This window comes from Elaeis guineensis, chromosome 7, assembly GCF_000442705.2.
Source record: "Elaeis guineensis isolate ETL-2024a chromosome 7, EG11, whole genome shotgun sequence".
NCBI lineage: Eukaryota > Viridiplantae > Streptophyta > Magnoliopsida > Arecales > Arecaceae > Elaeis > Elaeis guineensis.
The window spans coordinates 95,531,690-95,553,972 of record NC_025999.2 but is presented as its reverse complement, the minus strand read 5'-3'; the positions used below and the strand labels follow the sequence as shown (position 1 = coordinate 95,553,972).

The 22,283-nt window shown below is 36.9% G+C and overlaps 1 protein-coding gene across 2 annotated transcripts; it reads right to left on the bottom strand.

The window, feature by feature from the left end:
• Positions 1–5,214: 5,214 nt before the first annotated feature.
• LOC105048301 (protein tesmin/TSO1-like CXC 5) lies at positions 5,215–21,603 on the bottom strand. Of its 2 annotated transcripts, none has more exons than XM_010927574.4 (8): positions 19,995–21,603; positions 18,997–19,104; positions 17,987–18,164; positions 13,015–13,374; positions 12,646–12,749; positions 12,426–12,520; positions 6,197–6,601; positions 5,215–5,669 (listed from the first exon to the last, which is right to left on the bottom strand). In XM_010927574.4, exons 1-8 carry the CDS (start codon positions 20,165–20,167, stop codon positions 5,494–5,496), a joined length of 1,599 nt encoding a protein of 532 aa, XP_010925876.1. In that variant the 5' UTR covers positions 20,168–21,603; the 3' UTR covers positions 5,215–5,493. The 2 variants fall into 2 exon arrangements, with proteins under 2 accessions (XP_010925876.1, XP_010925877.1); XM_010927575.4 differs by having other exon boundaries at positions 5,503–5,669; positions 6,129–6,601.
• Between the last annotated feature and the right edge of the window lie 680 nt (positions 21,604–22,283).

Sequence of the window (22,283 nt, the reverse complement as noted above, 5' to 3'; positions counted from 1 at the left end):
CCTCCCCGCCTCTCTCTCTCTCTCTCTCTCTCTATGTGTGTGTGTGTGTGTGTGTGTGTGTGTCGCATGTTTCATGAGCTGCCTAGATGTCTGTTGAAGGAAGTGGTAGTCTTATTGCATTTTGTCTCTCTATTCATGTTCTAGTCTGTAGCATATGCATATGAATGCACAGGTGGACCATCAGTAGCAGCTTGTCTTCTTGTTCGTCATATATGTATCAGATTATACTTCATGTGCTCTTTTTCTAGCCGTATGGCACGTCTGGTGGATGATGGAACTTTAATGTGGTTTCCATTCCACGACCTAGCAATCCTATTGTCGCGTGTGGTGAGAGCACAAGAAAATATCCCAGCGATGCCTAGTATTTGTGGAGTATCAAAAATCTTATTCCCGGATTATATATTATTTGGTTGGTTTTTCAGACAAACCAATAAACCACCCAATTTTTGCAAAATGACATAACTATTACCTGTTATAGTATATTTTAGGATTTATAATGTAAAAAATTCTAAACTATTTGTTAGTTTTTGATTTTATTCTGAATTTTAATTTGTATAAGCTAAGTCATTTAATTTTTAAATTCATTTAATTCAGATCCTGGATTTTGTTTGGCTCCCGTGATAAAGTTGTCATGTGATATTGTATGGTACATCATCTTCCGCTGACAAAAACAGTTACGACATTACGCGACAACTTCATTGTATCAGTCAGAACTCATAGAATCTGCAATAAATGAATTTAAAAATATATATTTTTTTTAATTTTTTATTTTTAAAAATATTTATTTTATTTTTTAAATTACTGTCCCATCAAAATCTTTGGTTGACTCGGTGATTTGACTATCGAGGTGACATATTCTTCATTTTATTTTTTTGGACATATGATAAATCTGGAGGGGGCAGGGGTGGAGTTTGTGTCCGTGCGGATGCTCGTTGGGACCTGAGGGGAGAGGAGGAGGGGTGATGGTTGCACGGAGGCAGAGGTGGATGCGGTTGCGATATGGATGATAGTGAGGTGGAGCCACGGTGGGTGCCTCGCGAAGGGAGAATGAGGTGGCTCGTGGCAGGACGGAACGGGCGAGGGACCTACTATGGCCGGTGCGGAGGATGGCGGTGGGATGGGGCTGCGGGTGGCATGTCGGGGGATGCAGGTCGGTTGCCAGCAGGGAAGGTTGGTCGGAGGGTGGAAGGAAGAGAAGGGAGAAACAAGGGGAAAAAAAAGAAAAAAAAAGATAAACATAAATTATAAATAATATTGAAAAAATATTTTTTAAAAAATATTTTTTAAAATGAATAATTTATTATTATTTTAAAAATCTATCTTGAAATATTATTATTAATAAGTTATTATTATTATTTAATTAGTAATTAAATATTATTATTTTATTAATAAAAAAATATTATTATTTGATTAATAAAAATATTATTTTTATTTATTATTGAAATTACGATTTGGATCGATGATTTCAATAAAATCGCTACTTGGATCGACGATTTCACTGTAAAATATTATTTTTAAAAAATAATTTTGAAAAAAATGTTTAAGGTCAGGAGACGGAGACCAGACGTGTGGGGTGTCGGCACAGGAGGTAGGATGCGCAGAGCCGGAGATGCGACGGGTGGGGTGTCGCAGGGGGTAGGGTGCACGGAACAGTCAGAGATGGAAAGGAGAAGGATTGTGATTTATAGTTGATGATGGATGCTGTTACCGTTGGTGAAGAGTTGATGCCATATAAGAGAGGCATGAGTATATCAGGCACCTTAGTTCATGATGAGTCTGAGCTTACTGCAGCTGCAACACAGAACAGATGGAGATGTGATGGGCGAAGTGTCGGCATAAGGGGGTAGGGTGCATGGAGTAGCTGGGGATGGGGGTGGTGTGGCGTGCAAGTGAAGGAGGAGAAGAAAGAGAAAAAATAAATAAAATAATAATAATAATAATAAATTATTAAAAATATTAAAAATATGTCGGCCAGTGGGGGGGAGGGGGTGGGGTTTGGGGGCCGATGTGCGGGGGGCCGAGGGGATGTGCGGAGCAGTGGTTGGTGTGCGGGGGTCGGGGGGGTGTGTGGAGGAAGAAGAAATCTCCAAAAAAAATTAAATAAAATAATTTTAAAAATAATAATAATAAAATATTATGTTTCAAAAATAATTCAATATTATTTTTTAAAAATAATATTTGATTATTATTTTCACTGAAATCGTCGGTCTAAGTGATGATTTTAGTGAAATTGCACGTCCAAATGATGATTTCAATAAAAAATAATATTTTTATTAATCAAATAATAATATTTTTTACTAATAAAATAATAATATTTAATTATTAATTAAATAATAATATTTTATTCTTAATCAAATAATAATAATTTATTATTAATCAAGTAATAATATTTTATTACTTATAAAATAATAATAAAAATATTTTATTATTTATCTTTTTTCCTCTTCGTTTCTCCCTTCCCTTCCACCCTTCGGGCTGATCTCCCTCTGCCGGCGGCTGACCCACACCCACCCCCCTCTGGTGCGCCACCTGCGATTCCGTCGGCCGCCGTCCTTCACGTCGACCACCATAGGTCCCTCGCCCGTTCCACCCTGTCGCAGGCTACCTCCCTCGCCCCTAGCAAGGCACCCATCGTGGCCACACCTCGCCGCCGCACCCACCGTCCATCTTCGCCTCCGCACAACCACCATCCCTCCTCCCCTCCCTCGAGTTCCAGCAGCCATATGTGCGAACACAAACCCCCCATCCTCTGCCCTTCGTATGCCCAAAAAAAATAAAAATAGAGAACACGTCATGGCCAAGTCGGCCATGAAATTGCCGATTCAATCGATGATTTTTACGTGAACGATAATTTGAAAAATAAGATAGAGGAGGGGATACTTTTAAAAATAAAAAAATAATTAAAAAAATCTTTTGAAAATTTGAAGGGGCGGTAGTCTGAGCATCGAGTAAGCGAATGGTGGCGACGATGAAGACGGAATCGATGTGGGATGTGTTGATTTAGAGGCACTCATGGAATCAAAAGGATGCAATGGTGAAGGTGATACCTTTGTTGGTGTTCTCTGATCTATTATTTTTTTGGATAAATATTTTTTAAATAATATTTAGATAAAAATAATTTATTCATATTTTTGATACATTAAAAAATAATTTTAAAATATATTATTTATATTTTTTTTTATATTATTATTTTTCTGAATAAGTTGCTATGATCTATCCATATGTTTTATAATATCCTTCATCATATAAATATTATTATATATAATAATATTTTATTTTATTATAATAATATAATATTATATGCTAATATATTATATTAGTATGATATAATATTATTATATATAATAATATGGTATAATATATTATATGATATTAATATATATTATTATATATAAAATATATATTATCTTATTTTATTTTATATATTATTATAATATATTATAATACATTGTATAAATATTGTATTATATTATTATATGTTATTACAATATAATATAATATAATATTAATGTCTTATATTAATATAATATAATATATATTATATCATATAATATTATTATATATAATAATATAGTATAACATATTATAAAATATTATATATTATATTATTAGATTGTTATATTATTATATTATTATAATATATGATATTGTATTATTATAATATATTATATAAATATTATATTATATTAGAAGATTAAGGATATATTAGAAATAAATTAAAAAGATTATTTTCATGGTTGATAGAAAAATGATTTAGTCATCTTCTATATGGATAAAATTTTCATCCATTTTATGAGTAAATACTACTCATAGAAAAGTAACTTATTCATCTTAAAAAATATAAAAATATAAATAAATTAATTAATAAAAAAATAAATTAATTTTTTAATAATATTTATTTATAAAAAAATAAATTTTTGACCCCGCCACGCCCTAGGCATACGAGGGAGTGCCATGGAACGGGATGGGATGTAATGACAGTGAAAGCGAGACGGTGGGCATCAGTTAACCGATAAGGACGCTACCGTAACTCGCAGGAGTTTTTTTCCCCCCCCCCGTATATTTCTAATGGTCGCTTTATTTAAACTTAAAATCGATCACCAATTTTTTCTCCGAGAAACCGATCATGCTGACGGGTGCTGCTACATTTGAGCATGTACATCATGTTGCAGGCTGACGTGGCAGTTTTTGGCTGGTGATGCACGGCTACATAGTAGTGCATGGGCTGCTTTAAAAGACACCAGCCACCAGCGGCAGTGGGGGTGAATTTTTTCAGGTATCCGGCCTCCTGAATTCTAATAAGATCAGTCCAGCAATAACTTGTAGGATTTGGAAAGAACTTAGATTTTCAAATTAAAATCTATATGAATTTGGAACAGATTTAAGATTTGGCCGTCGGACATCTATTACTCGAATTTGATTATATATATTCTATAATTTTTTATAAAAAAATATACATAATAGAGGGTCAGAGGATTTGAACTCTGTAATGAAGGGTTCATCATTGTCAGGCCATAGTTCACATTTGTATTTTAATTAGCTGATAAAGTGTACCATACTATTTTTAGATTTTACTTTATATGATATTTGAATTAATCAGACAGACTTGGATAGTAAGATTTTAAAGAGGTTGGGATATGGATAGAGCAAATTTGCAGATATTCTATCCATTGCCATTCCTAATTTTAAAGTGTAACTTTGCCCATTATGCATGCAAAAGAACATTTTTGTGATAAATCCATTCACCTAGACTCAGTAAATTCACCAATCTTGCAGTTGGCCCCACCTGATATATAATATATATATATATATATATATTATATATATATATATATAATATATATATATATATATATATGAATGCCTAGGAACTCCCCACCTATTTTCATTAGAGTGAAAGCGGGTCCAGAAAGCCGGTATCCGACCCCTGGTGGCTTGACCGACTGTGCCATCAACACTTTTGAGCCAGCCTGATATATGACCTGAAACCTATAGCACAACCTAAGAACCATGAAACATATAGAGCAGCAGCGCACCTGTAGCTCTTAAAGCATCCATCTTGCGTCTTGAACAGAGAGAGACCCTATACAATAATATCCTCAGAAATTTTCCTTGTTCATCAAAATTCCCTCCATCAAATAGTTAATTCATTCTTATTCACCATCATTTAATTGGATGTGGAAAGATGAGAAGGGTTTTTGGACAACAAAGAAATGAAAACGAACGGACATGAACAATCCACCATGCAGCATGATGAATGATTATATATAGAGCACGTAAATCATGAGTCAGTTAAAAAATGACTGGGCTGGCAGGGCCTGACCTATTCGTCAAGAAGCAATGAGAAAATACCAACCCAAGCTAAGCTTCCATCAACATCCATTAGCGTTCAGAAGATTACACAAGGATGCAGCAGTTTGCCATGGAAGCTGAAATTTCTTTTCCATCTTTCAGCTTTATTGTCTGCATTTATGACTTCTCGGCCTTAGTTCTTCAGTCACCATTTGCTATAGATTGTTGTCCTTTTGGAGGCGGAGAATAATTTGCAGAAGCAGGGACTGAGTTCATAGGTCTATTTGCATCTGAACTGCTCAGAATGGGAGCATTGTTGACTGAATCTTGGAGATTGGATGTTTCAAATTTCATGGCCATTGACGAGTACTGTGCTTCTGCAACAATATAGGGAAATACACATCAGTTCTCTTTGCAAAAAATAACAGAAAATATAAACTTAAAAAGAAGCACGCAAAACAGATTTAATTCATTAAAGAATGACCAGTTATGCAAATGGTGTTTTTGTTTTCAGTAGCTTCAAACATATTATGATTTACGTCGCTTCAGGAATTAACATTACACAATGTTATAATTTAGATCATAATGAACATATTACAGTAGATAGGCCAATACAAAGCTCATATCTGGGCTCTCATTTAAACCAGTCACCATTGATAATTGGAATGACATACACCTAAATTCACTAATTTGCAGTTCACTTCTTGGCATATAACAAAGACCACATCTGAAATTGCTAACGATCACAATGCAAAAAATCATAAGAAAAGTTCATAATCACAACCAATGACATCACATTTTAGGAACGGCTCATCTATGAGATCCAGTGAACTTACATTAATAATTAAATGGTGGACATCCATATAATCACTTCTGTTGAGTACTCCTGAGTAGTTTGGCTTACCTTTGATCTTTCCACAGTTTATGAGCCATCGGAGACGGTCTCGGAGTCCCATCAACACACACCTCTCTTGCTCCACATAGACCTCCGAAACATTTTGGTTGGACAAAAATCTAGAAGATGTGCTATTGTTCTGGAATGTCATAAATATTGTGTCTTGCTCATCACACATTAATGCTAGTGTCCCAGGTGACATAGGCTTACTACCTTCATGCACATCCACATGGTCAGATTCAGACAACTCCACATTTGCTCTGTCCATATCAGTTCCATTTGAACAGTCATCCACTGGTTCTTTCTGAACATCTGGCTCCCTCTGGCTCGCATCCATGTCTTGGTTCCACGACGCAAGCGAGCAATCTGTTTGGTCTTCTGCATGCGCTGGATTCTCCTCACATGCTTTCTGATCTGTAACATATAAAATAGGATGTTAAAATTACAGCTTCACCGGATTCCAAAAACATTAAATTGGAAATATTAAAATAAAATTCTGGCAAAGCATTGCCATGCACAAAGGAAAAGCAAAGTCTATCTCCAATTATCACAAGCTCAAGTTCTAGATATAACTCTTCAAGGAAAACTTTGATTGACTACTAAACGAAGAATCAGTCAGGACTGCCTCAACTAGTCCATAAATAGTCCTTAGATTCGCTTGGCCAAAAAAATACATAGGTAAGCAGCATGCACACCATGCACCCCCACCCTCCCCTTTCCCTCCGAAAAAAATGTCACATCCTACACATATAGCAAGTATTATGGCGCCTCTCCTGCATAAACACACCCATATGCATGTCTTTTAGAAATTGAAGAAAAAACAGAAACCATAGCTTGCCATAGATAAAAAAGAATGTTACTTGATATTGATCGCACATATGGCTGTATACAGTGTTAAGTCCATTTCCATAAAGTTTGTCACAGCTCATGCTGCATGGGGCAGGACATGAACCAACGAACTTCTCAACACACATTCGTCTAGATTGCAACACATCATACTCTACCTTTTCATCAAGATCCATATCATGAAGCAAGATGATTGCGAATGGCTAACCAACAATTGTTATGCATCACTCCTGCCATTTGCTGCAAGACCATTTTGACTATTTCTCCCCAGCCTTGTGTCATCAATGGTGAATTTCCTAGATGGCTTCTCATTTTGTTTTCCTATAAGCAGGTAGACTCGCTAAAGGAGGTCAACCAAAAGTAGTTGATTGACTCACGCCTCACCCCATCTTGCTATTGTTTGATTTCGAATTCCTTCTCCAAGTCCTCTTCTTAATCCCATCATTTTTTCAGCTAAACTAGCAGCCTGACCGGATGTATTAGAACTAGCTACATATGCTGTTGATCCTTCAAAGCCTCTAGAATGGCTCAAGTACTGCTTGGACATTGTACCTCAGGCACTTCATTATCCTCATGTTCATCAGACTTCAGGACCTTTACATATGGCATTTGAAAGTTCTACAGTTAATTCTTCCTTTCCTATTTTCTCTTCCTTACAATATTCATACTGCAAATGGGTCCCCTCAGCGATCTCGACTTGCCATCCTTTGATACTTCAAAAGTCAAGTGACATTATCCTCATGTTCTGGCATGTTACGTACTCCTCTGACAACTGAACTACTTAACTAAGTGGTGCTCGAATTACCTTCTTATTCCCAACCTCTTTATGCTTAGTAGATGACTGTCGTACATGCTGAGGGTTTCAACAATCTACATGCTGAGGGTTTCAACAATCTGAATGGCTGGGACCTAACTCACAGAAGCAATGTCCATTCCTTGCTTTCTGATATTCAACTTCTCCGCATAGTTTCCTCAAGTTTATTGCTGCAAACATTTTGTAGGCCATATTTCCAGTATACAACCTTTTTTTTTTGCAGACATAATTTCTACCAATCAATGTGCTGATGTTGGATTTATCTTCTCATTTCCATCTTATTATACTTCTCCAGAGGACTAATACCTGCCCCATATTTGAGCAAGCTGCACAATTTTGTCACGCCCCAAATCCGGGATATAACACGGCCATGCTACCAAGGGATGGAGCCCACGATAACACGAAGCCAATCCATCATAATTATCTAAAATCCATCAAATAAAATAATTCAATTCCATTATTCATCAAATAATTGAACCAATATTGGTTCGGAGCATCTAAATCCAAAAGCAAGTACCAACCCGAATCTCAACATTCATAAATAACTACAAATCCGTGATCATAAAATAAACTAAACTTTCGCTACCAAATTTTCAAGCTTGCTATGCAGATCTTCAAGCCTGAATTTTCTTCATCGGTCCTAACCTTTTTTCTCTGTAAAAGAACAAAAAAATAAAAAGAATATGAGCTACACTAGCCCAGTAAGTAGAACTTGCGCTTCCTTATCGGATCCAGCATAAATTTTTAATGATAATGTAATATTTAGAAAATAACAGATAATATAAAATAAAATATTTCATAGAGCATATAATAAAACAAGTCATAAACCAATCATGTATGCATAAAATCTTGTATATTTCACAATCATGAATCATAAATCATTTTTTTCATGTATTCGTATTTCAAAACATTGCTCTCAGATATTCGTGCTAAGGTCACTATTATACCCATGACAGGATCATGTTTCTTAATCGACAGAGTTCTTAATTCATGTGCCAACTTTATACCCGCTGGCAGGGCCATGTTTCGTGTGGATGCTAGCTCCGGATGTCGACCTTCCCAAAGGGATTCATTCATAGCCATCTGAGAGTCTTTTTGAAATTATTATATCTTTTTCTTAACATATATATATACATAAATGAAAAACAATAAAATCTCATGCTTCATAATCATGCAACTTTTTATAAAATACATTCATGCAATCAATGCTCATAATAAAACATGCTTTTTCATATCACATATGCTGATCCCTATTTTACGAAAAATATGACTTCATCAATAAGAGATCATATGCATGAAAATCATGGAGATTTAAAAATAAATAAGGAGCGTAAGATCTACTTACCTCGTTCATCTTAGATCTTCAAACTTCGTTAGAAGAATCAGCTAATCCTATTTAAAATATCAAATCATCATCAATTTCTATTCCATAAATATAATAAGATTAAATCATAAGGAAAGAAGACTGTTGACCGGATATGTCAGACCATCCAGACATTAGAACAATTCAGAGTCTCCAAGCTGGGGTCAGATTTAAATGATTTGATCAAGGAATCGTGAAGCATAGATCAAATTAAGGTCAAGATCTATCAATAGAATTCTTTAATAATGGGTTTGAAAAATATTTGATATGGCCAAATGAGGTTGACATACAGCACGGATATCAAAGCGGCTTCGGGTCATCTTATTAGAGTCAATATAAGCCCCTAAAAGATGAAGGCATGACTCGATATAGGATTTATAGACCTTAGAAAGAGAAAGTCGGTCATGAGAGAGAAAGTAGAGAGAGAAAGTGGAGAGAGAATCTTCGTATCCTTCAAAAGTAGCAATCATAATTGAGATCATCAGAGGTTATATCATGGTGACTTAATATGGATTAACCATGATCGATGTTATCAATTTCGAATAAGGATCGGATCGGGATCCAATCTACTGCACGAATTTCAAAGCAATCTCAGGTCATCATATTTTCATCTCAAGTTTATCCTACGGTCTAAAAAGCAATCAGAGAGAGAGAGAATGACCCTAGAGAGACAAAATCCATAAAAAGAGATAAAAAGTCTAGAGAGAGAAAATAAAGAGAGAAACTGGAGAGAGAAAGTAAAGAGAGGAGAGAGGAAAGAGAGAAAATTTTTCTTTTTTTTTATTTTTCTTTCCTTTTTTTTCCTTCCTTTTTCTTTTATTTTCTTCCTGTGGCCTTCTTTGGCCGAAACAGGGGACCGACAGGTCCCTTTCCTTTGACCGGCCGTCCAGGCCGCAGCCGGCACGGTGAAGGCCGGCGGTAGGGGGGCAACCCTCTCGAGTTCGGAGAGGCCAAGGCCGGCGGTCGGTAGTGATCGCCAGCGCCGGAAAAATCAAAGAGAAGAAGAGACCAAACAAGGGGTCCTTTCTCCGACGAAATCCGACGACACCCGTCGCCGACAATTGTGCACAGAGGCAAAGGTAAAAGGAGAGAGGAGAGAGGAAGAGGAAGAAGGGCTTACCTCAGCCTCCAGTGACCCCGCCGGTGAGAAATTGCGGTGAGCACGAATCGAGGGGCCGCAACTTTAATCGAGAAAATCGGAGAGGAAACACCGGTGATCATCGGTGATTGCTATGTCCTCTCATAGAGAAGAGGAGGGGGGTTCTTATAGGGCTCATCCTAGGGTCCTTCAATGGCCCTAGGACTCCGATTTTCAATCGGAACCGGAGAAGAAGAAGACTCCGATCGGGAGTCTTCTTCCCCTATTTTTTTTTTTTTTTCCGGGTGGGCTTAATAGGCTTTAGGCCCAACAGGCCGGGTTATCACAAATTTGGAGGCTACAATAGTAACAAAATCTCTGCTTTTGACATTGTACCTTATATACCTTCTGTGCAAAGATTTATTGTAGTGACCACTATCATCCTAGCCATTATTTTCAGCACACAGGTGCCAGCAAGATCTCTTACTGCTTATTTGATGTGCATCTCTTTGACAAACTGATACAGGCTCCATAGTTTGTTAAAGCAATTTGCTTCCCTTTCAAACACACACACGCATGCGCACGTGCACACACACACATGCGCGCGCATGCACAGATGCAGGCGCATGCATGCAGAGAGAGAGAGAGCCCCGAAAAGAACACTAAAAACAAGAAAAATGAAAGAATGCACACTGCTCCTAATCCAATTTAAAGTGGGTTGCAGCCTCTTCAGTAAAACCATATTTGAAATAGAGTTTCTGCATGTATACTCTTCTAAATATCTGATGCATATAGACCCTTGCAAAGCTGTTATTTATGTGTATACCTTTATAAGTTATTTCTTTTTGCATGTACCCTTATAAATATTTGAAATGTATGTATATGGCCCTTGGAAATTATGATTTGCATGTATATCATTATAAATTATTTCTTGTTGCATATATACCCTTGCAATCTATTATTTATGCATATACCCTTAACTCAATAAGGGTAGACATGCAAAAAATTTAATTTATAAGGATATAAATGCAAATAGTAAATCTGCATAGGTATGCATGCAAAAAGAAACAATTTATAAATGTATGCAATAGTAAATTGCAAGGATATACATGCACTTTCAGATTTTTATAAAGCTATACATGTAAATAGAAAATTTGCAAGGGTATACATGTAATTTCAGATATTTATAAGGTATACACGAAAAAAATCCTTTGAAATATTGCCCTTTTTTAATCAAATGTGTTCCTAGTAGTTGCTAGATAAAAAAACGAAAAAAAAAAACCCCAAATAAATATCTAAAGTAATCATTCTCTTGCTCAAGATAATGTCAATCACAGAATCAAGTTCATTCTCATGACCAAGATAACCATTTTATGAACCTTACTAATTTGAGGTAATCTATGACTAGTCCCTTTTTGATGAATCTAAGGCTTCCTTTCTTCATTTTATTCCTCTTGAAAGGTGAACATGTAGTTACGCCTACTTGTCAGAGTTGATGATAAGCCTAACAATGAAACATAGTTGGAAGATGCAAAGAAATTAAGATAAAAGGTGTTGAGAGTTGGGGGAAAACAGAAAGAAAGATAGGAATTAGGGAGCACGAGCTCTACAACTTGATTCAAGAGCTTGAAAGCAATAGAAGATCTTTTGACATTCTAACTCACAAATGGAACTAAGGCTTACAAGAATAAATTATTTCAAGTCACTACATTATACAGAAGGATGATAATGTCAGAGTTTAAGCAAAACCAACTGCAAAAGATTAGGATTGCATATTAGAAGAAAAAATAAAGGGGGTATCACTTGATTCTCAGCATTTTTTTCATGACAAAAAAAATGGAATAAAGGATAGATGACTAACAATGGAAAATTCAAGTACCCATATAAAAGGACAGAAACAAATGAGATATGTCAACAGTAAAGTTCTATGTTTTTCAAGCTCTTGAACTCATCAATATTTACAAAGATATTAGCAACTTAATAATGCCTAATTTAAAGTTATTAGAGACAAATCTATTATGGCAATTAGGATCAGGTAATTAGCATTAAAGGGCCAGACAAAGGCCCCAAAACTGATGTGTTCATCTCCATGTGCCTTAAAAAAGTAAATAAAAAGCTATATTATTATCAAACCTACCAGCAAATGTCTTTGCAGCCTCTCTTGATACCATAATCAAAAGCTTGCAGAGCTCCTTCACATCCTCAGGCTGGACAATGTCCACTAGAGGAGACCTACAGAATGACTAATAGCTTAACTTAACAAAAACAAATGAAAACTTGGGCTTGATGAAAGTACAAGTCAAACCAAAAATTATAAGCACTAAGTAGCTTAAGATCATCCGATGATAGTTTCTTACCTGTATGTGACTTTCCAAGATCCTGCTTGAATAGGATTAATAGCATGGGCTACTGTTGTGGAAGCAAAAGAAGAAGCAGGTGCACATGTCTTTATATGATTAGCCTAATAAGCATCTGAAACTGTCAGTAACAATAAAAACTGTGCATTCTTGTTCAAGCTCCACTAAGCATTAAAATTTTATCATTAATATCCAAGTATTGGTGGCAATAAATGGAAATCGTACTCTTCACGCACTCAACATAACTACAAGGTGATTCTAAAGGATTAGAAGCTGCTAGCATATGCGAAAAAGGATTTCTTTATAAGCCAAACCACCTAGAACTTGTTAGTATGCAAAGCAGGGGAAGAAATAATTACAGACTTATACCTGTGGGAATTGTTGAAGCCTGAGAATGGATTGATCCTTTACTGTAGGGGGAAGAAAGAGCTCCTGTGTTTTTCTCTTTTTGAATGCTGGAGGGGATCCAAAACCAGAGGATCCAATTGCCCCATTTAATGCAGCATTAGCTGCTTGCTGGATGTATGAATGAGAAATTCCCTGCTCACTATGAAAAAGGGCACGCCTCTCTTCACTTCCTTCATAGTTCTTGCAGTCGATACATTTACAGTTATCAGAGCAAAGAATGTTTGCCTGGAAGCACTCGCAGTATTTCTTGAGGCACCCGGACTTCTTGCAGTGGCATCCTTTATTATGTTTTCCCACCAAAGGTGGTTCTCCTGCTTCCTCCTAGCATATAAAGGAACAATTACAAGCATGCAAGCAGGAAAAAGAAAAATAGAAGTTCAAATGCAATGAGAATGGCTGTAATTAATTTAACAAAGCCTGGCAATAAAATGGCAATTTCTGGATCAAGTGAAATAGCAAATTATGAGCTATATCTCATGTTTGCCTACCAGAAAGATGTAAAGAAACTTGTTTTTTAATAGTGCTTAGTTTTCTACATGAGTTATTTTTCCACTCTTTTCTTTTTTCACCTTTCCTCTCATTGCATTCTCATCTGCTTGCAGTAATTGAATTTATCACGATATCAACTTGGAAAAGAGGTTCTCATCTTGATGAATAGTACCTTTTCATGCAAGGTTTCAAATCCTGTGGGACAGGGCCATCCCAATTTTTCAATGGAACAGCATGCACCACCGTTTTGCCCTATCCCAACAGTTAGGACAAAGGATGTCTCAGGATGGACCAACCAAGATACTGGGATGATGGTGGGACAGTCCCACGCTGACGCCTGGGATAGCACCCCATCTTGGTCCCGTGCAACGTCCCAACAGGATTTGAAACCAAGTTCCCATGTATGGTCTATATGTGTGTGCATTGGCATAATATGGCAAAAGCATCAAGCATTTAAATACGCCATACAGGTTTATGGGCACTTTAGATGACATTGCCCCTGTACATGATTGTGATTGTGATCTCCTATCAAAGTGCTTTCAGTAGCTTTGTAGGATAGTTCTGATGTCAGATGAGACTGGGGGTCATGCATAGGTCATGCAATGATAAACATCAGAGTTGAAGAACTTGATATGCAACTTGGTCTATACAGTAATATATATATATATATATATATATATATATATATAGGAAATAAATTCCAGGTCTGGCCTATTGTTAGGAAATAATATTGGTAATATATAGTTGTTAATGTTTAACTTCACACCATGTAAAAATCTGCACTGTGACAGTAGACCTATTGTCAGTCTGCACAAAGTAATTTAATCTTGTTCTCATTCAACTGAGAGCCAAAAAGAAAGCACCAGAGTTGATTCTTAAGTGTCTTGGATTAAGTCCGCAGAACTTGATACTTCTGTTTAATGAAGTTTAGAGCACAAACACCATTTACATTGTACATCACAATTATATTTTCAAACAAGAAAATTTGAAAGAAACTAATTTTTAATAGTGTTGCCATAAATTATCAAAAAAAACCCAAATTCCAGGCAAAATGTGCAAAATTTCTCAATTAGCATTCAGTTTTAAAGATGAAGCCCATCTTGTACTCTATTGTCAGAACCTTTGCCCTAAATATAATTATAATACTGCAACTGTAAAGAATAATTTGAATCACCTGAACTTGGTTAGCAATCAAAATGAGTTATAAAGCAGAAGCTATGATGGGACCATGAAACAAGAAAAAATGGAACTATATTTTTCAAATGAGAACCAGGAAGCAACGATCATAGGAAATTAACGTTGTCATTTTATCAAGACTACTGTTATCAGAAAAGGAAATATAAAAAGCATCACAGATTATTAAAAGTGGTTTAGAGTGATTCATATTAGTACAGCTTGAGGTTTGAGGCATACAAGAACCTGACTACTATATCCAGGGTAGAAGGATTTTACAATCATGTATAGGTTTTACCAAAAAATGCAAGCTTGCACCAAACTTAAATGCAATGTGCATTTCAAAATCATTTTAGCAGAGAAGAGAATCATAAGGAAGTTGAATGGAACAACGATAAGCAATGGAGGAAAGGGATCAGTAAGCACTTAAGTTTGCATACTGAAAAATCAAGTGCATATTTGCACCAAACTGAGTTGATTTAATATGCTAAACAGCAAAATACTGTTGGATATAATAAGGTAAAAGAGAGTAGCACGTTTTGGAAATCAATGAGGCCTGACTCAAGCCAATCTGTTTTGACACAAGCATAGAAAGACCCTGACATAGAACTGCCTTCTTATAATCTCTCTTACGGAAGAGTAAATCACAAAACCTGGAATGATAATCTTAAATATAAAAAAATCTTCATCAAACTTTTCTTTCAAAGACAAATAATTCATCAGATTGATAGATTAAAAACAGGTAGATGAGTAGAGGGACTGTCATCTCTCTTCCACTGGAAAAACCAGGAATCAGTACCAAATATTAAACAATGTTACGAAGGAACTAATATCACTGAGAATGCTGAACCATCGACAATCCAAGGATATTGGATTCACCACCAATTTTCTAAAGAGAATTCATGCTCTTTATAGAAGTTTAAAGAAGAAAGCCGATCCAGAGTCGATACAATCATAACCATCAATTATAAATAAGACATCTAAAATCAGTTAGGGGTTGTCTACTTCCAACTTTAAGGAAAATGGATTTACAGAAACCCAAAATGAATTTTTACAATAATGCTTGTTTGTATGCCTTCAATAAAACCTTTTATGTCAAAACTTGCAATGTATAAAAGCTTAAAATGAGTTTTAGAGAGAGAGGAAAAGAGAAAATGTTTCCCCAGTTTTCCATAAAACCTGATTTACATAAAATCAAGTTTTGTAATTTTTTTGGGGTGATTCCAGCTGTATCAGAAAGCTATTTCAATCCCAATCTAATAGAAGTGATCTCATCTTCAATTCCTGCAACATTATGTTCTGGTAACCAACTTTTTCACGATATGTTAGAGCCCCAGATTTCATACTGCACAACATGTTGGGTCTTCATATTATTTGTTCATAGATAATAGATTGTCATTTGCTCATAGATATTGTCATTTTTTCTTTGCTAAAATCATTCATTCAGTTGAGTTAGGTTCATGATATGTTAGTCATTAGAGCCCCAGATCTCATACTGCACAACATGTTGGGTCTTCATATTATTTATTCATAGATAATATATTGTCATTTTCTCATAGATGTCGTCATTTTTTTTGTGCTAAAATCATTCATTCTGTTGAGTTCTCCTGCTTTAACAGGATATTTGGTATTTTTAGGTCCCTCATATCGAATGCCATTTAGTTCTACAACATGGCCATGCATCAGGACACTGCTGTCAACTAGATACAACTTACATTATGTAATTGGCCATATATCACTTATATATTTGCATGAAAAACTAAGTCACAAAGTTTAGAAGGAATTCCAGTCTATCTGTAAAAAGATGTAGCATACCGATGCCCTGAATAAGCTATCTTCCTTCTTTTGTTCTCTCTTATCTTTTCCATGTTACCTTGTTCCTTTATTTCAGCAATTAAAATTTAGTACAGCAGCATTAAATTTTCAAACTTCTACACAAAAGCTAAGTTCAAAAAATTCAATTGAACAATCTGACAGATGATGTCTAGAGTCTAGAGCACTCTTGAGACCAAACAAAAACACTAGCAGAGCACAAAAAAAAAAAAAAAAAAAGGCAGCCAAATACATGAGTCTCTTGTCATTGCCGGGTTTGGGAAGGGTCAAATATATGTAGCCTCAAACCCAGCATGCGCAGAGGTTGTTTCCATATTTTGAACCCGTGACCTGGAGATAAAGCAACCTTACCATTGCACCAAAGCTCACCCTCTAAAAAAACATTGGTAGAGAAAGAAAACATGCGGTCCCAACATTTCATCTTGTGAATCATGACAAGGTCACATCAAGAATATGGAACACTTTGGGAAAACTTCAACTTAAGTTGCTTACTTACAACAATGCAGTGGCCCATGTAGGCAAAAGCCCATACCCCTAAAATGAGACACAATGATATAGATTGTCAAACAGTCTTGAGTTCCACACTGAAATAAAAACACAAAAATCAATCTCTTCTCTTCTATTGGACAGAAAAATAATCAAAGATTGTCTGCACCCCATAAAAGATGCAACTCCAGATACTAGGTGGGTGTGCTTTCACTTGCTTCTTCATGTGATATAACTCATATTGTAATGAACCTCAATGGATCTTTGAAGAGCACAATCAATGCATGAGACGAGGTTAGCCTAAAAAAAAATTTATATATTTTTCAAGCAATGATATAAACAGCTTCTTGAACCTTCATAAGGTATTGTCTTGAAAATGCATGAATTACAATGCATGTAATGGCCAATACTACTATCAAGGTTCGCCGTCTCAATACCGGATCCCATACCAGTACCATTATATTATAGTGTCAGTATGAAGTTCAGTAAAGTACAAGATAGCATACCGAGGGTCGCTATGATACAAGACAAGGTACCTATATGACACCAATATGGTACGTGTCATACCGAGCAGCATGGTGCAATACAGTAGACCATGACTACTATTATTCCACTCAAAGATGAGCAAGCTGTTGCTTAAGACAGGGTACACAACAAAGGATAAAGAAAAAAGTAAATCATACCAATAATGTAAAGCTGCCAGGCTGCAATAATTAGTAATCAATAAGTGAATTACCGCAACATATGTAGATGCTACATATACACTATAAGTAATATACAATGTAGCGATATGTACACTATATGAAGATACATACATATATATACACTATGTAGTGATATCTATACTGTAAGAAGATACACACATGCATGCATGCATACATCATACGTACATGCATACATACATACATATATGGCAGCCAATATATGTTCCAATCGAAGAATAAATGCATACCCTACTATCCCGGTTTGCATGTGGACTATTGTCAATCTTTGGCCTAAAGGCATTTGGATTGCGCTCCAAAGTAGCTTCAACAGCTTCCTGCCTAGCAGCTTCATTCTCAACATTGTTACAACAATTTACACAATTGCAACCATCACAATATAACCCAGATGCGAAACACTCACAATACCTGCATGAATAATCAGAATTAAATTGGGAGAAGGAAAGTACATAAGAATTATAACTTTGAATAGAATTGAGCTAATGGATCAAATAAATTTTCATTGATGCATGGAATTCAGGGAACAAAATACAAGAAAATCCTATGAATACATTGCAACCAAAGTGTAGGAAAAGTGGGATACACCCAAAGTGAAAGTATAGATATTAAGAACTTGAAAAGACACCACGTCAAGAGAGAGAGAGAGAGAGAGAGAGAGATACTAAATCACTGAACCTCACTTCTCAACTTTGCTCTCCACTCACTGCAGCAGCATAGAATTACAGTCACCTTCTGATGTAACAAGCCTCTGACTTGATCAAATCAGACATAAGCTTTTCCATTATGAATAAATCAAATTTAGAATTAGCTTCTCCAAGCCAGAACAGCAACATAATTCCCATCTTGTTTACTTTCTCACTTCAGCTTCAACTACAGCCAACAATTTGTGTAGCTTAGCTTGCCATCACCAAGTCAGTTTTTGCATCAAAAGTCAAAAACCTTTTTAGGATCCTCAAAGGCAAATGAGTGCTTAGGTTCCAGCATGAGGTTGGTTCAGATACAGCCCTTAATAACAAAAAATTAGTTTATCATGGTACATTTATTGCACGAAGAGATGTTTCAGCCAAGTAAACATATGCTAACTCATAAATGATGTGTAATGCATCTTAAAGCAAAAATGATCACATAGGCATGCCTATGAAATAGAGAACTGATGTAGCCAAGAAAGAAAATTTGAAACAGTAAACACAATATCTCACCACCCAAAAACAAAAAAAGAAAAGGGAAGCACAGCACCTACAGCTTCAAGCATCTTGAGTTTTTGCAGTTGCATTGCTTCTGTTTCTTTGGAGTACCATCTTTAGCTTCAAATATTGGCAACGGCCTTGATCTTGGGGACCCCAGCTTCCTGAAGATAGAAAAACAAATACTAATATTCACTGACTACATAGGATATGGATAAACAATCACACTGCTAACTACAAAAGTTCAGAAAATGCACCAAGTTTCATTCGCACATAAAATGCTGCTTCCAAGAACATATGGTGTAAATTTTATGAAGATTCATCAATTGCCATGGAAGAATCAGTAAATTCACAGAGTTTCATCCACAACTAAACAAGCTTCCCAGAATATATGCACTTATATGAAGATTTTCTGGAAGAATCATTTCACTCAAACAGTACTTAAAAATTAAACTTTGAAAAACTAATCTATTGTCTATCAAATAATAATAATAATAATAATAATAATAATAATAATCTATTTGACAATTAAAGTAAGATGAGATATTAACAACCAAATTTAAAACAAATAGCATCAGGAGAAAAAGGAAGGTTAATCATAAAGAAGTAATCTTAGATCAAGCCATCTGTGCAAGAGTTACCAAATATGCTAAAACCCTTGTATCTAAGAAACCGATATAATGACACCATTGAAACCCAATTTCAAAAGTTTAGAGGAAACTATCGTCAAGTTTTCCATTTATAATAAAGGTCTCACTTTTCCAAATCTCAACAGCCTCTCAATTTCAAACCGTAACATCAAAAATAAAGGGTCCCCTTTATTACCTCCAAACGAAAATTTAAACTGGCTGTCAAATTTCACGGGAAAAATGAACTTGACGTAAGAAATAGTGAAACGCCATACAGACAACTGCGATGATGATGATAAAAAAACACAGCCAGATGAGAAGAAGGGCGACCCGAAGTCGATTAAACAAGAAGGGGAATCAAGAAGCATCAAAACCCAAGCTTTGAATTCCAGAATCGATAAAGCAGCACAGGAAAGATAGCTCACACGGATGTTTGAATCGAGGGGCGAGACACCGGCAGCGGCAGCGGCGACTGCTGCTCGAGGGCCCCCGCCCCCGCCGATTCACAGTGGGCCGCTGTGAAATCCAGCTGGCGGGCGAGCTTCTTCGGAGGGAAATCGGACGGTATCGGCGCAGCGGATTTAATGCCTTGCTCCATCGCAGCCGCCGAATCCTAAAACCAGCGCCCAGGAAATCGAAACAAAAAGCCAACGAAAACGATCAGGAGATCTCGCTCCCGCCGGGAACCATCAAATCCAGCATCAGCGCGGGAAATTAAAGAGCATCCGAGAGCATTCGGATCGGGCGGGCGGTCGCAGGGAGATCGATGGAGAGGCGAGTGGCGCGAGCGAAGAGCAGGGGAGCGGTGGAGTCCCGAGGAGATCCCGGCCGTAGGGCTGTAGAAGACGGAATCGTGCGCTGGAGATCCGGCGACGGGGGTGGAGCAGGGGGAGGGCGAAACAGATGAAATTTTTGGGGTTATGCAGGAAAAAATTTCGAGGAGAAGAGGAGAAGGGAGGAGGAGAAGCTGGGAGGGGCCTTTCTTCTCTCTCCCTCTCGAGTTTTGAAATCAAATTCTAATAATTGATCGGACGGATGGGATATCCTGATCCCATCGTGCGGTAAGTATCCGTAGGCTTGGTGGTGGTCTGTCGGTGGCCGTCGGATTGGAGTGGGGAGAGCAGTTTTATACGTTTAAAAGGGCGATTTAAAAATAGGGAAAGTAATAAAGAAAGACATCACATGGTGGAGTTTGATTCCAACACATCTCTGGATGCCTCGCGCAAGCATAGAGAGAGGTTTAGCGCTATCTGTGGGCTTTCCCGCTAAAATTACCGGGGCGAACGAGTTGCGTCTGTAAAGGGATCCCCGGTTCATCAGGACACACTTCGTTGAAGGGGGATGAAATTACAAGGTAGCATTTAGATTCAGATTAAATTTGGGAGGGATACCTCTTCTGCTGTTGAGGAATAGGCATGTACCATGGAATAGAATTTTTTTTTTTTTTTTTTTTTTGGTTTTGTGTGTGCGTGTGCATGCGTGGGTGTGTTGAGGGAATAAAGCACATTCAATTCCGTGATAAATTTAGAATTTATTTAAAAAGTAAAATTACCTATACGATTTTTAGTTAAATAAAAATGGGAGGTGACCAAAATAAGATGCACTTTGTGATTAAAAAAGGGTTTAATTCAAAATAGTGGTATAACACCAGACGCCAGTCATTGGTTTTAATTATGGAACACCACCCTTCGTTGTCAGCAGATATCTGCATTTTAAGATACTCTATGGCTCGGCACAGCCAAAGATTGCTGGAGCATTCTGGCCCGTAGAGCTATTTCACACCGAGCGGCCACGTTGAAGCTCATCACTTTAACATCTCAAAGTGCAAAATTTGGTCGCTTACTTGAGGTAACAGGGTTTATAGGCCCTAGCATTTCACCCCAATCATCAGCGAAGACGTTGGAAGCCTTTTTTGGATGACCAGAGTCCGTTCAAGAGGTGGGGATGGGACCCTTTTGTCTTTTTCCGGTCAAGTGGGCGTGGATTGGATAGCTGCGGGGCCAGAACGACACCAAGCGGTGCAGCGAACATTTACTTGGTGTTCTAAGTCTTCCAATGGTAAGTCCACAGCTGGCATAATCTCCAACGCACGTTACATGCAGGGGACCAGTCGATAACTCATCAAAGATGCTTGGTCCCACAAATTCTTAAAGCAGTACCAAGCTAGGATGATGAACGTAAAGCAAACCTTTAATATAATTGATAGTGAAAAGAGAAGATACACGCGTTCACAAGGTTGTTGCATTTGGTGAATTATCCACAGAAGTACTTTCTTTCACTCGCTGCATATTACCTGGAATGTTAGATCCAAATCGGGCGCATGGAAAGTCACCTACAAAATACGAAACAATGAAAAAGTATCCACCAGCAAACAGTTAGTTGATTAGAATAGAATCGGCAATGCAAAAGACACCCACGCATCAAAATTCTAAACACTGCCTCAGACATAGGATCACCGTTAGACCTCCACTCAATCAACGAGCAGTGCCGATTGTCCTTTCCAGCAATATCAACTGCGAAGTCTTTTGGGGAGGAATTTCCCATCCGAAGAAGCATACGGCAAGTCCACAGAAACATGTAGCACCGGACAGAGCAACCAACGCGAAAAACGAGCCAACCCCCATGACCTGTGATGCTTCACTTGAAAATCCAATTAGCAGCAGCTCTTAATCTTGCATAGCCTTGTCCAGATATGCATGAAGCCGAACCACAGA

What these genes read in the sequence shown, in the direction of transcription:
- LOC105048301 (XM_010927574.4), bottom strand. Translation starts at nt 20,167, where the DNA reads ATGGAGCAAGGCATTAAATCCGCTGCGCCGATACCGTCCGATTTCCCT. An exon ending in CCCTCGATTCAAACATCCGT is followed by an intron (nt 19,105 to 19,994) that starts GTGAGCTATCTT and finishes TTCTATCTTCAG; the next exon opens with GAAGCTGGGGTCCCCAAGAT. An exon ending in GGCTGCAAAGACATTTGCTG is followed by an intron (nt 6,602 to 12,425) that starts GTAGGTTTGATA and finishes TATATGTTACAG; the next exon opens with ATCAGAAAGCATGTGAGGAG.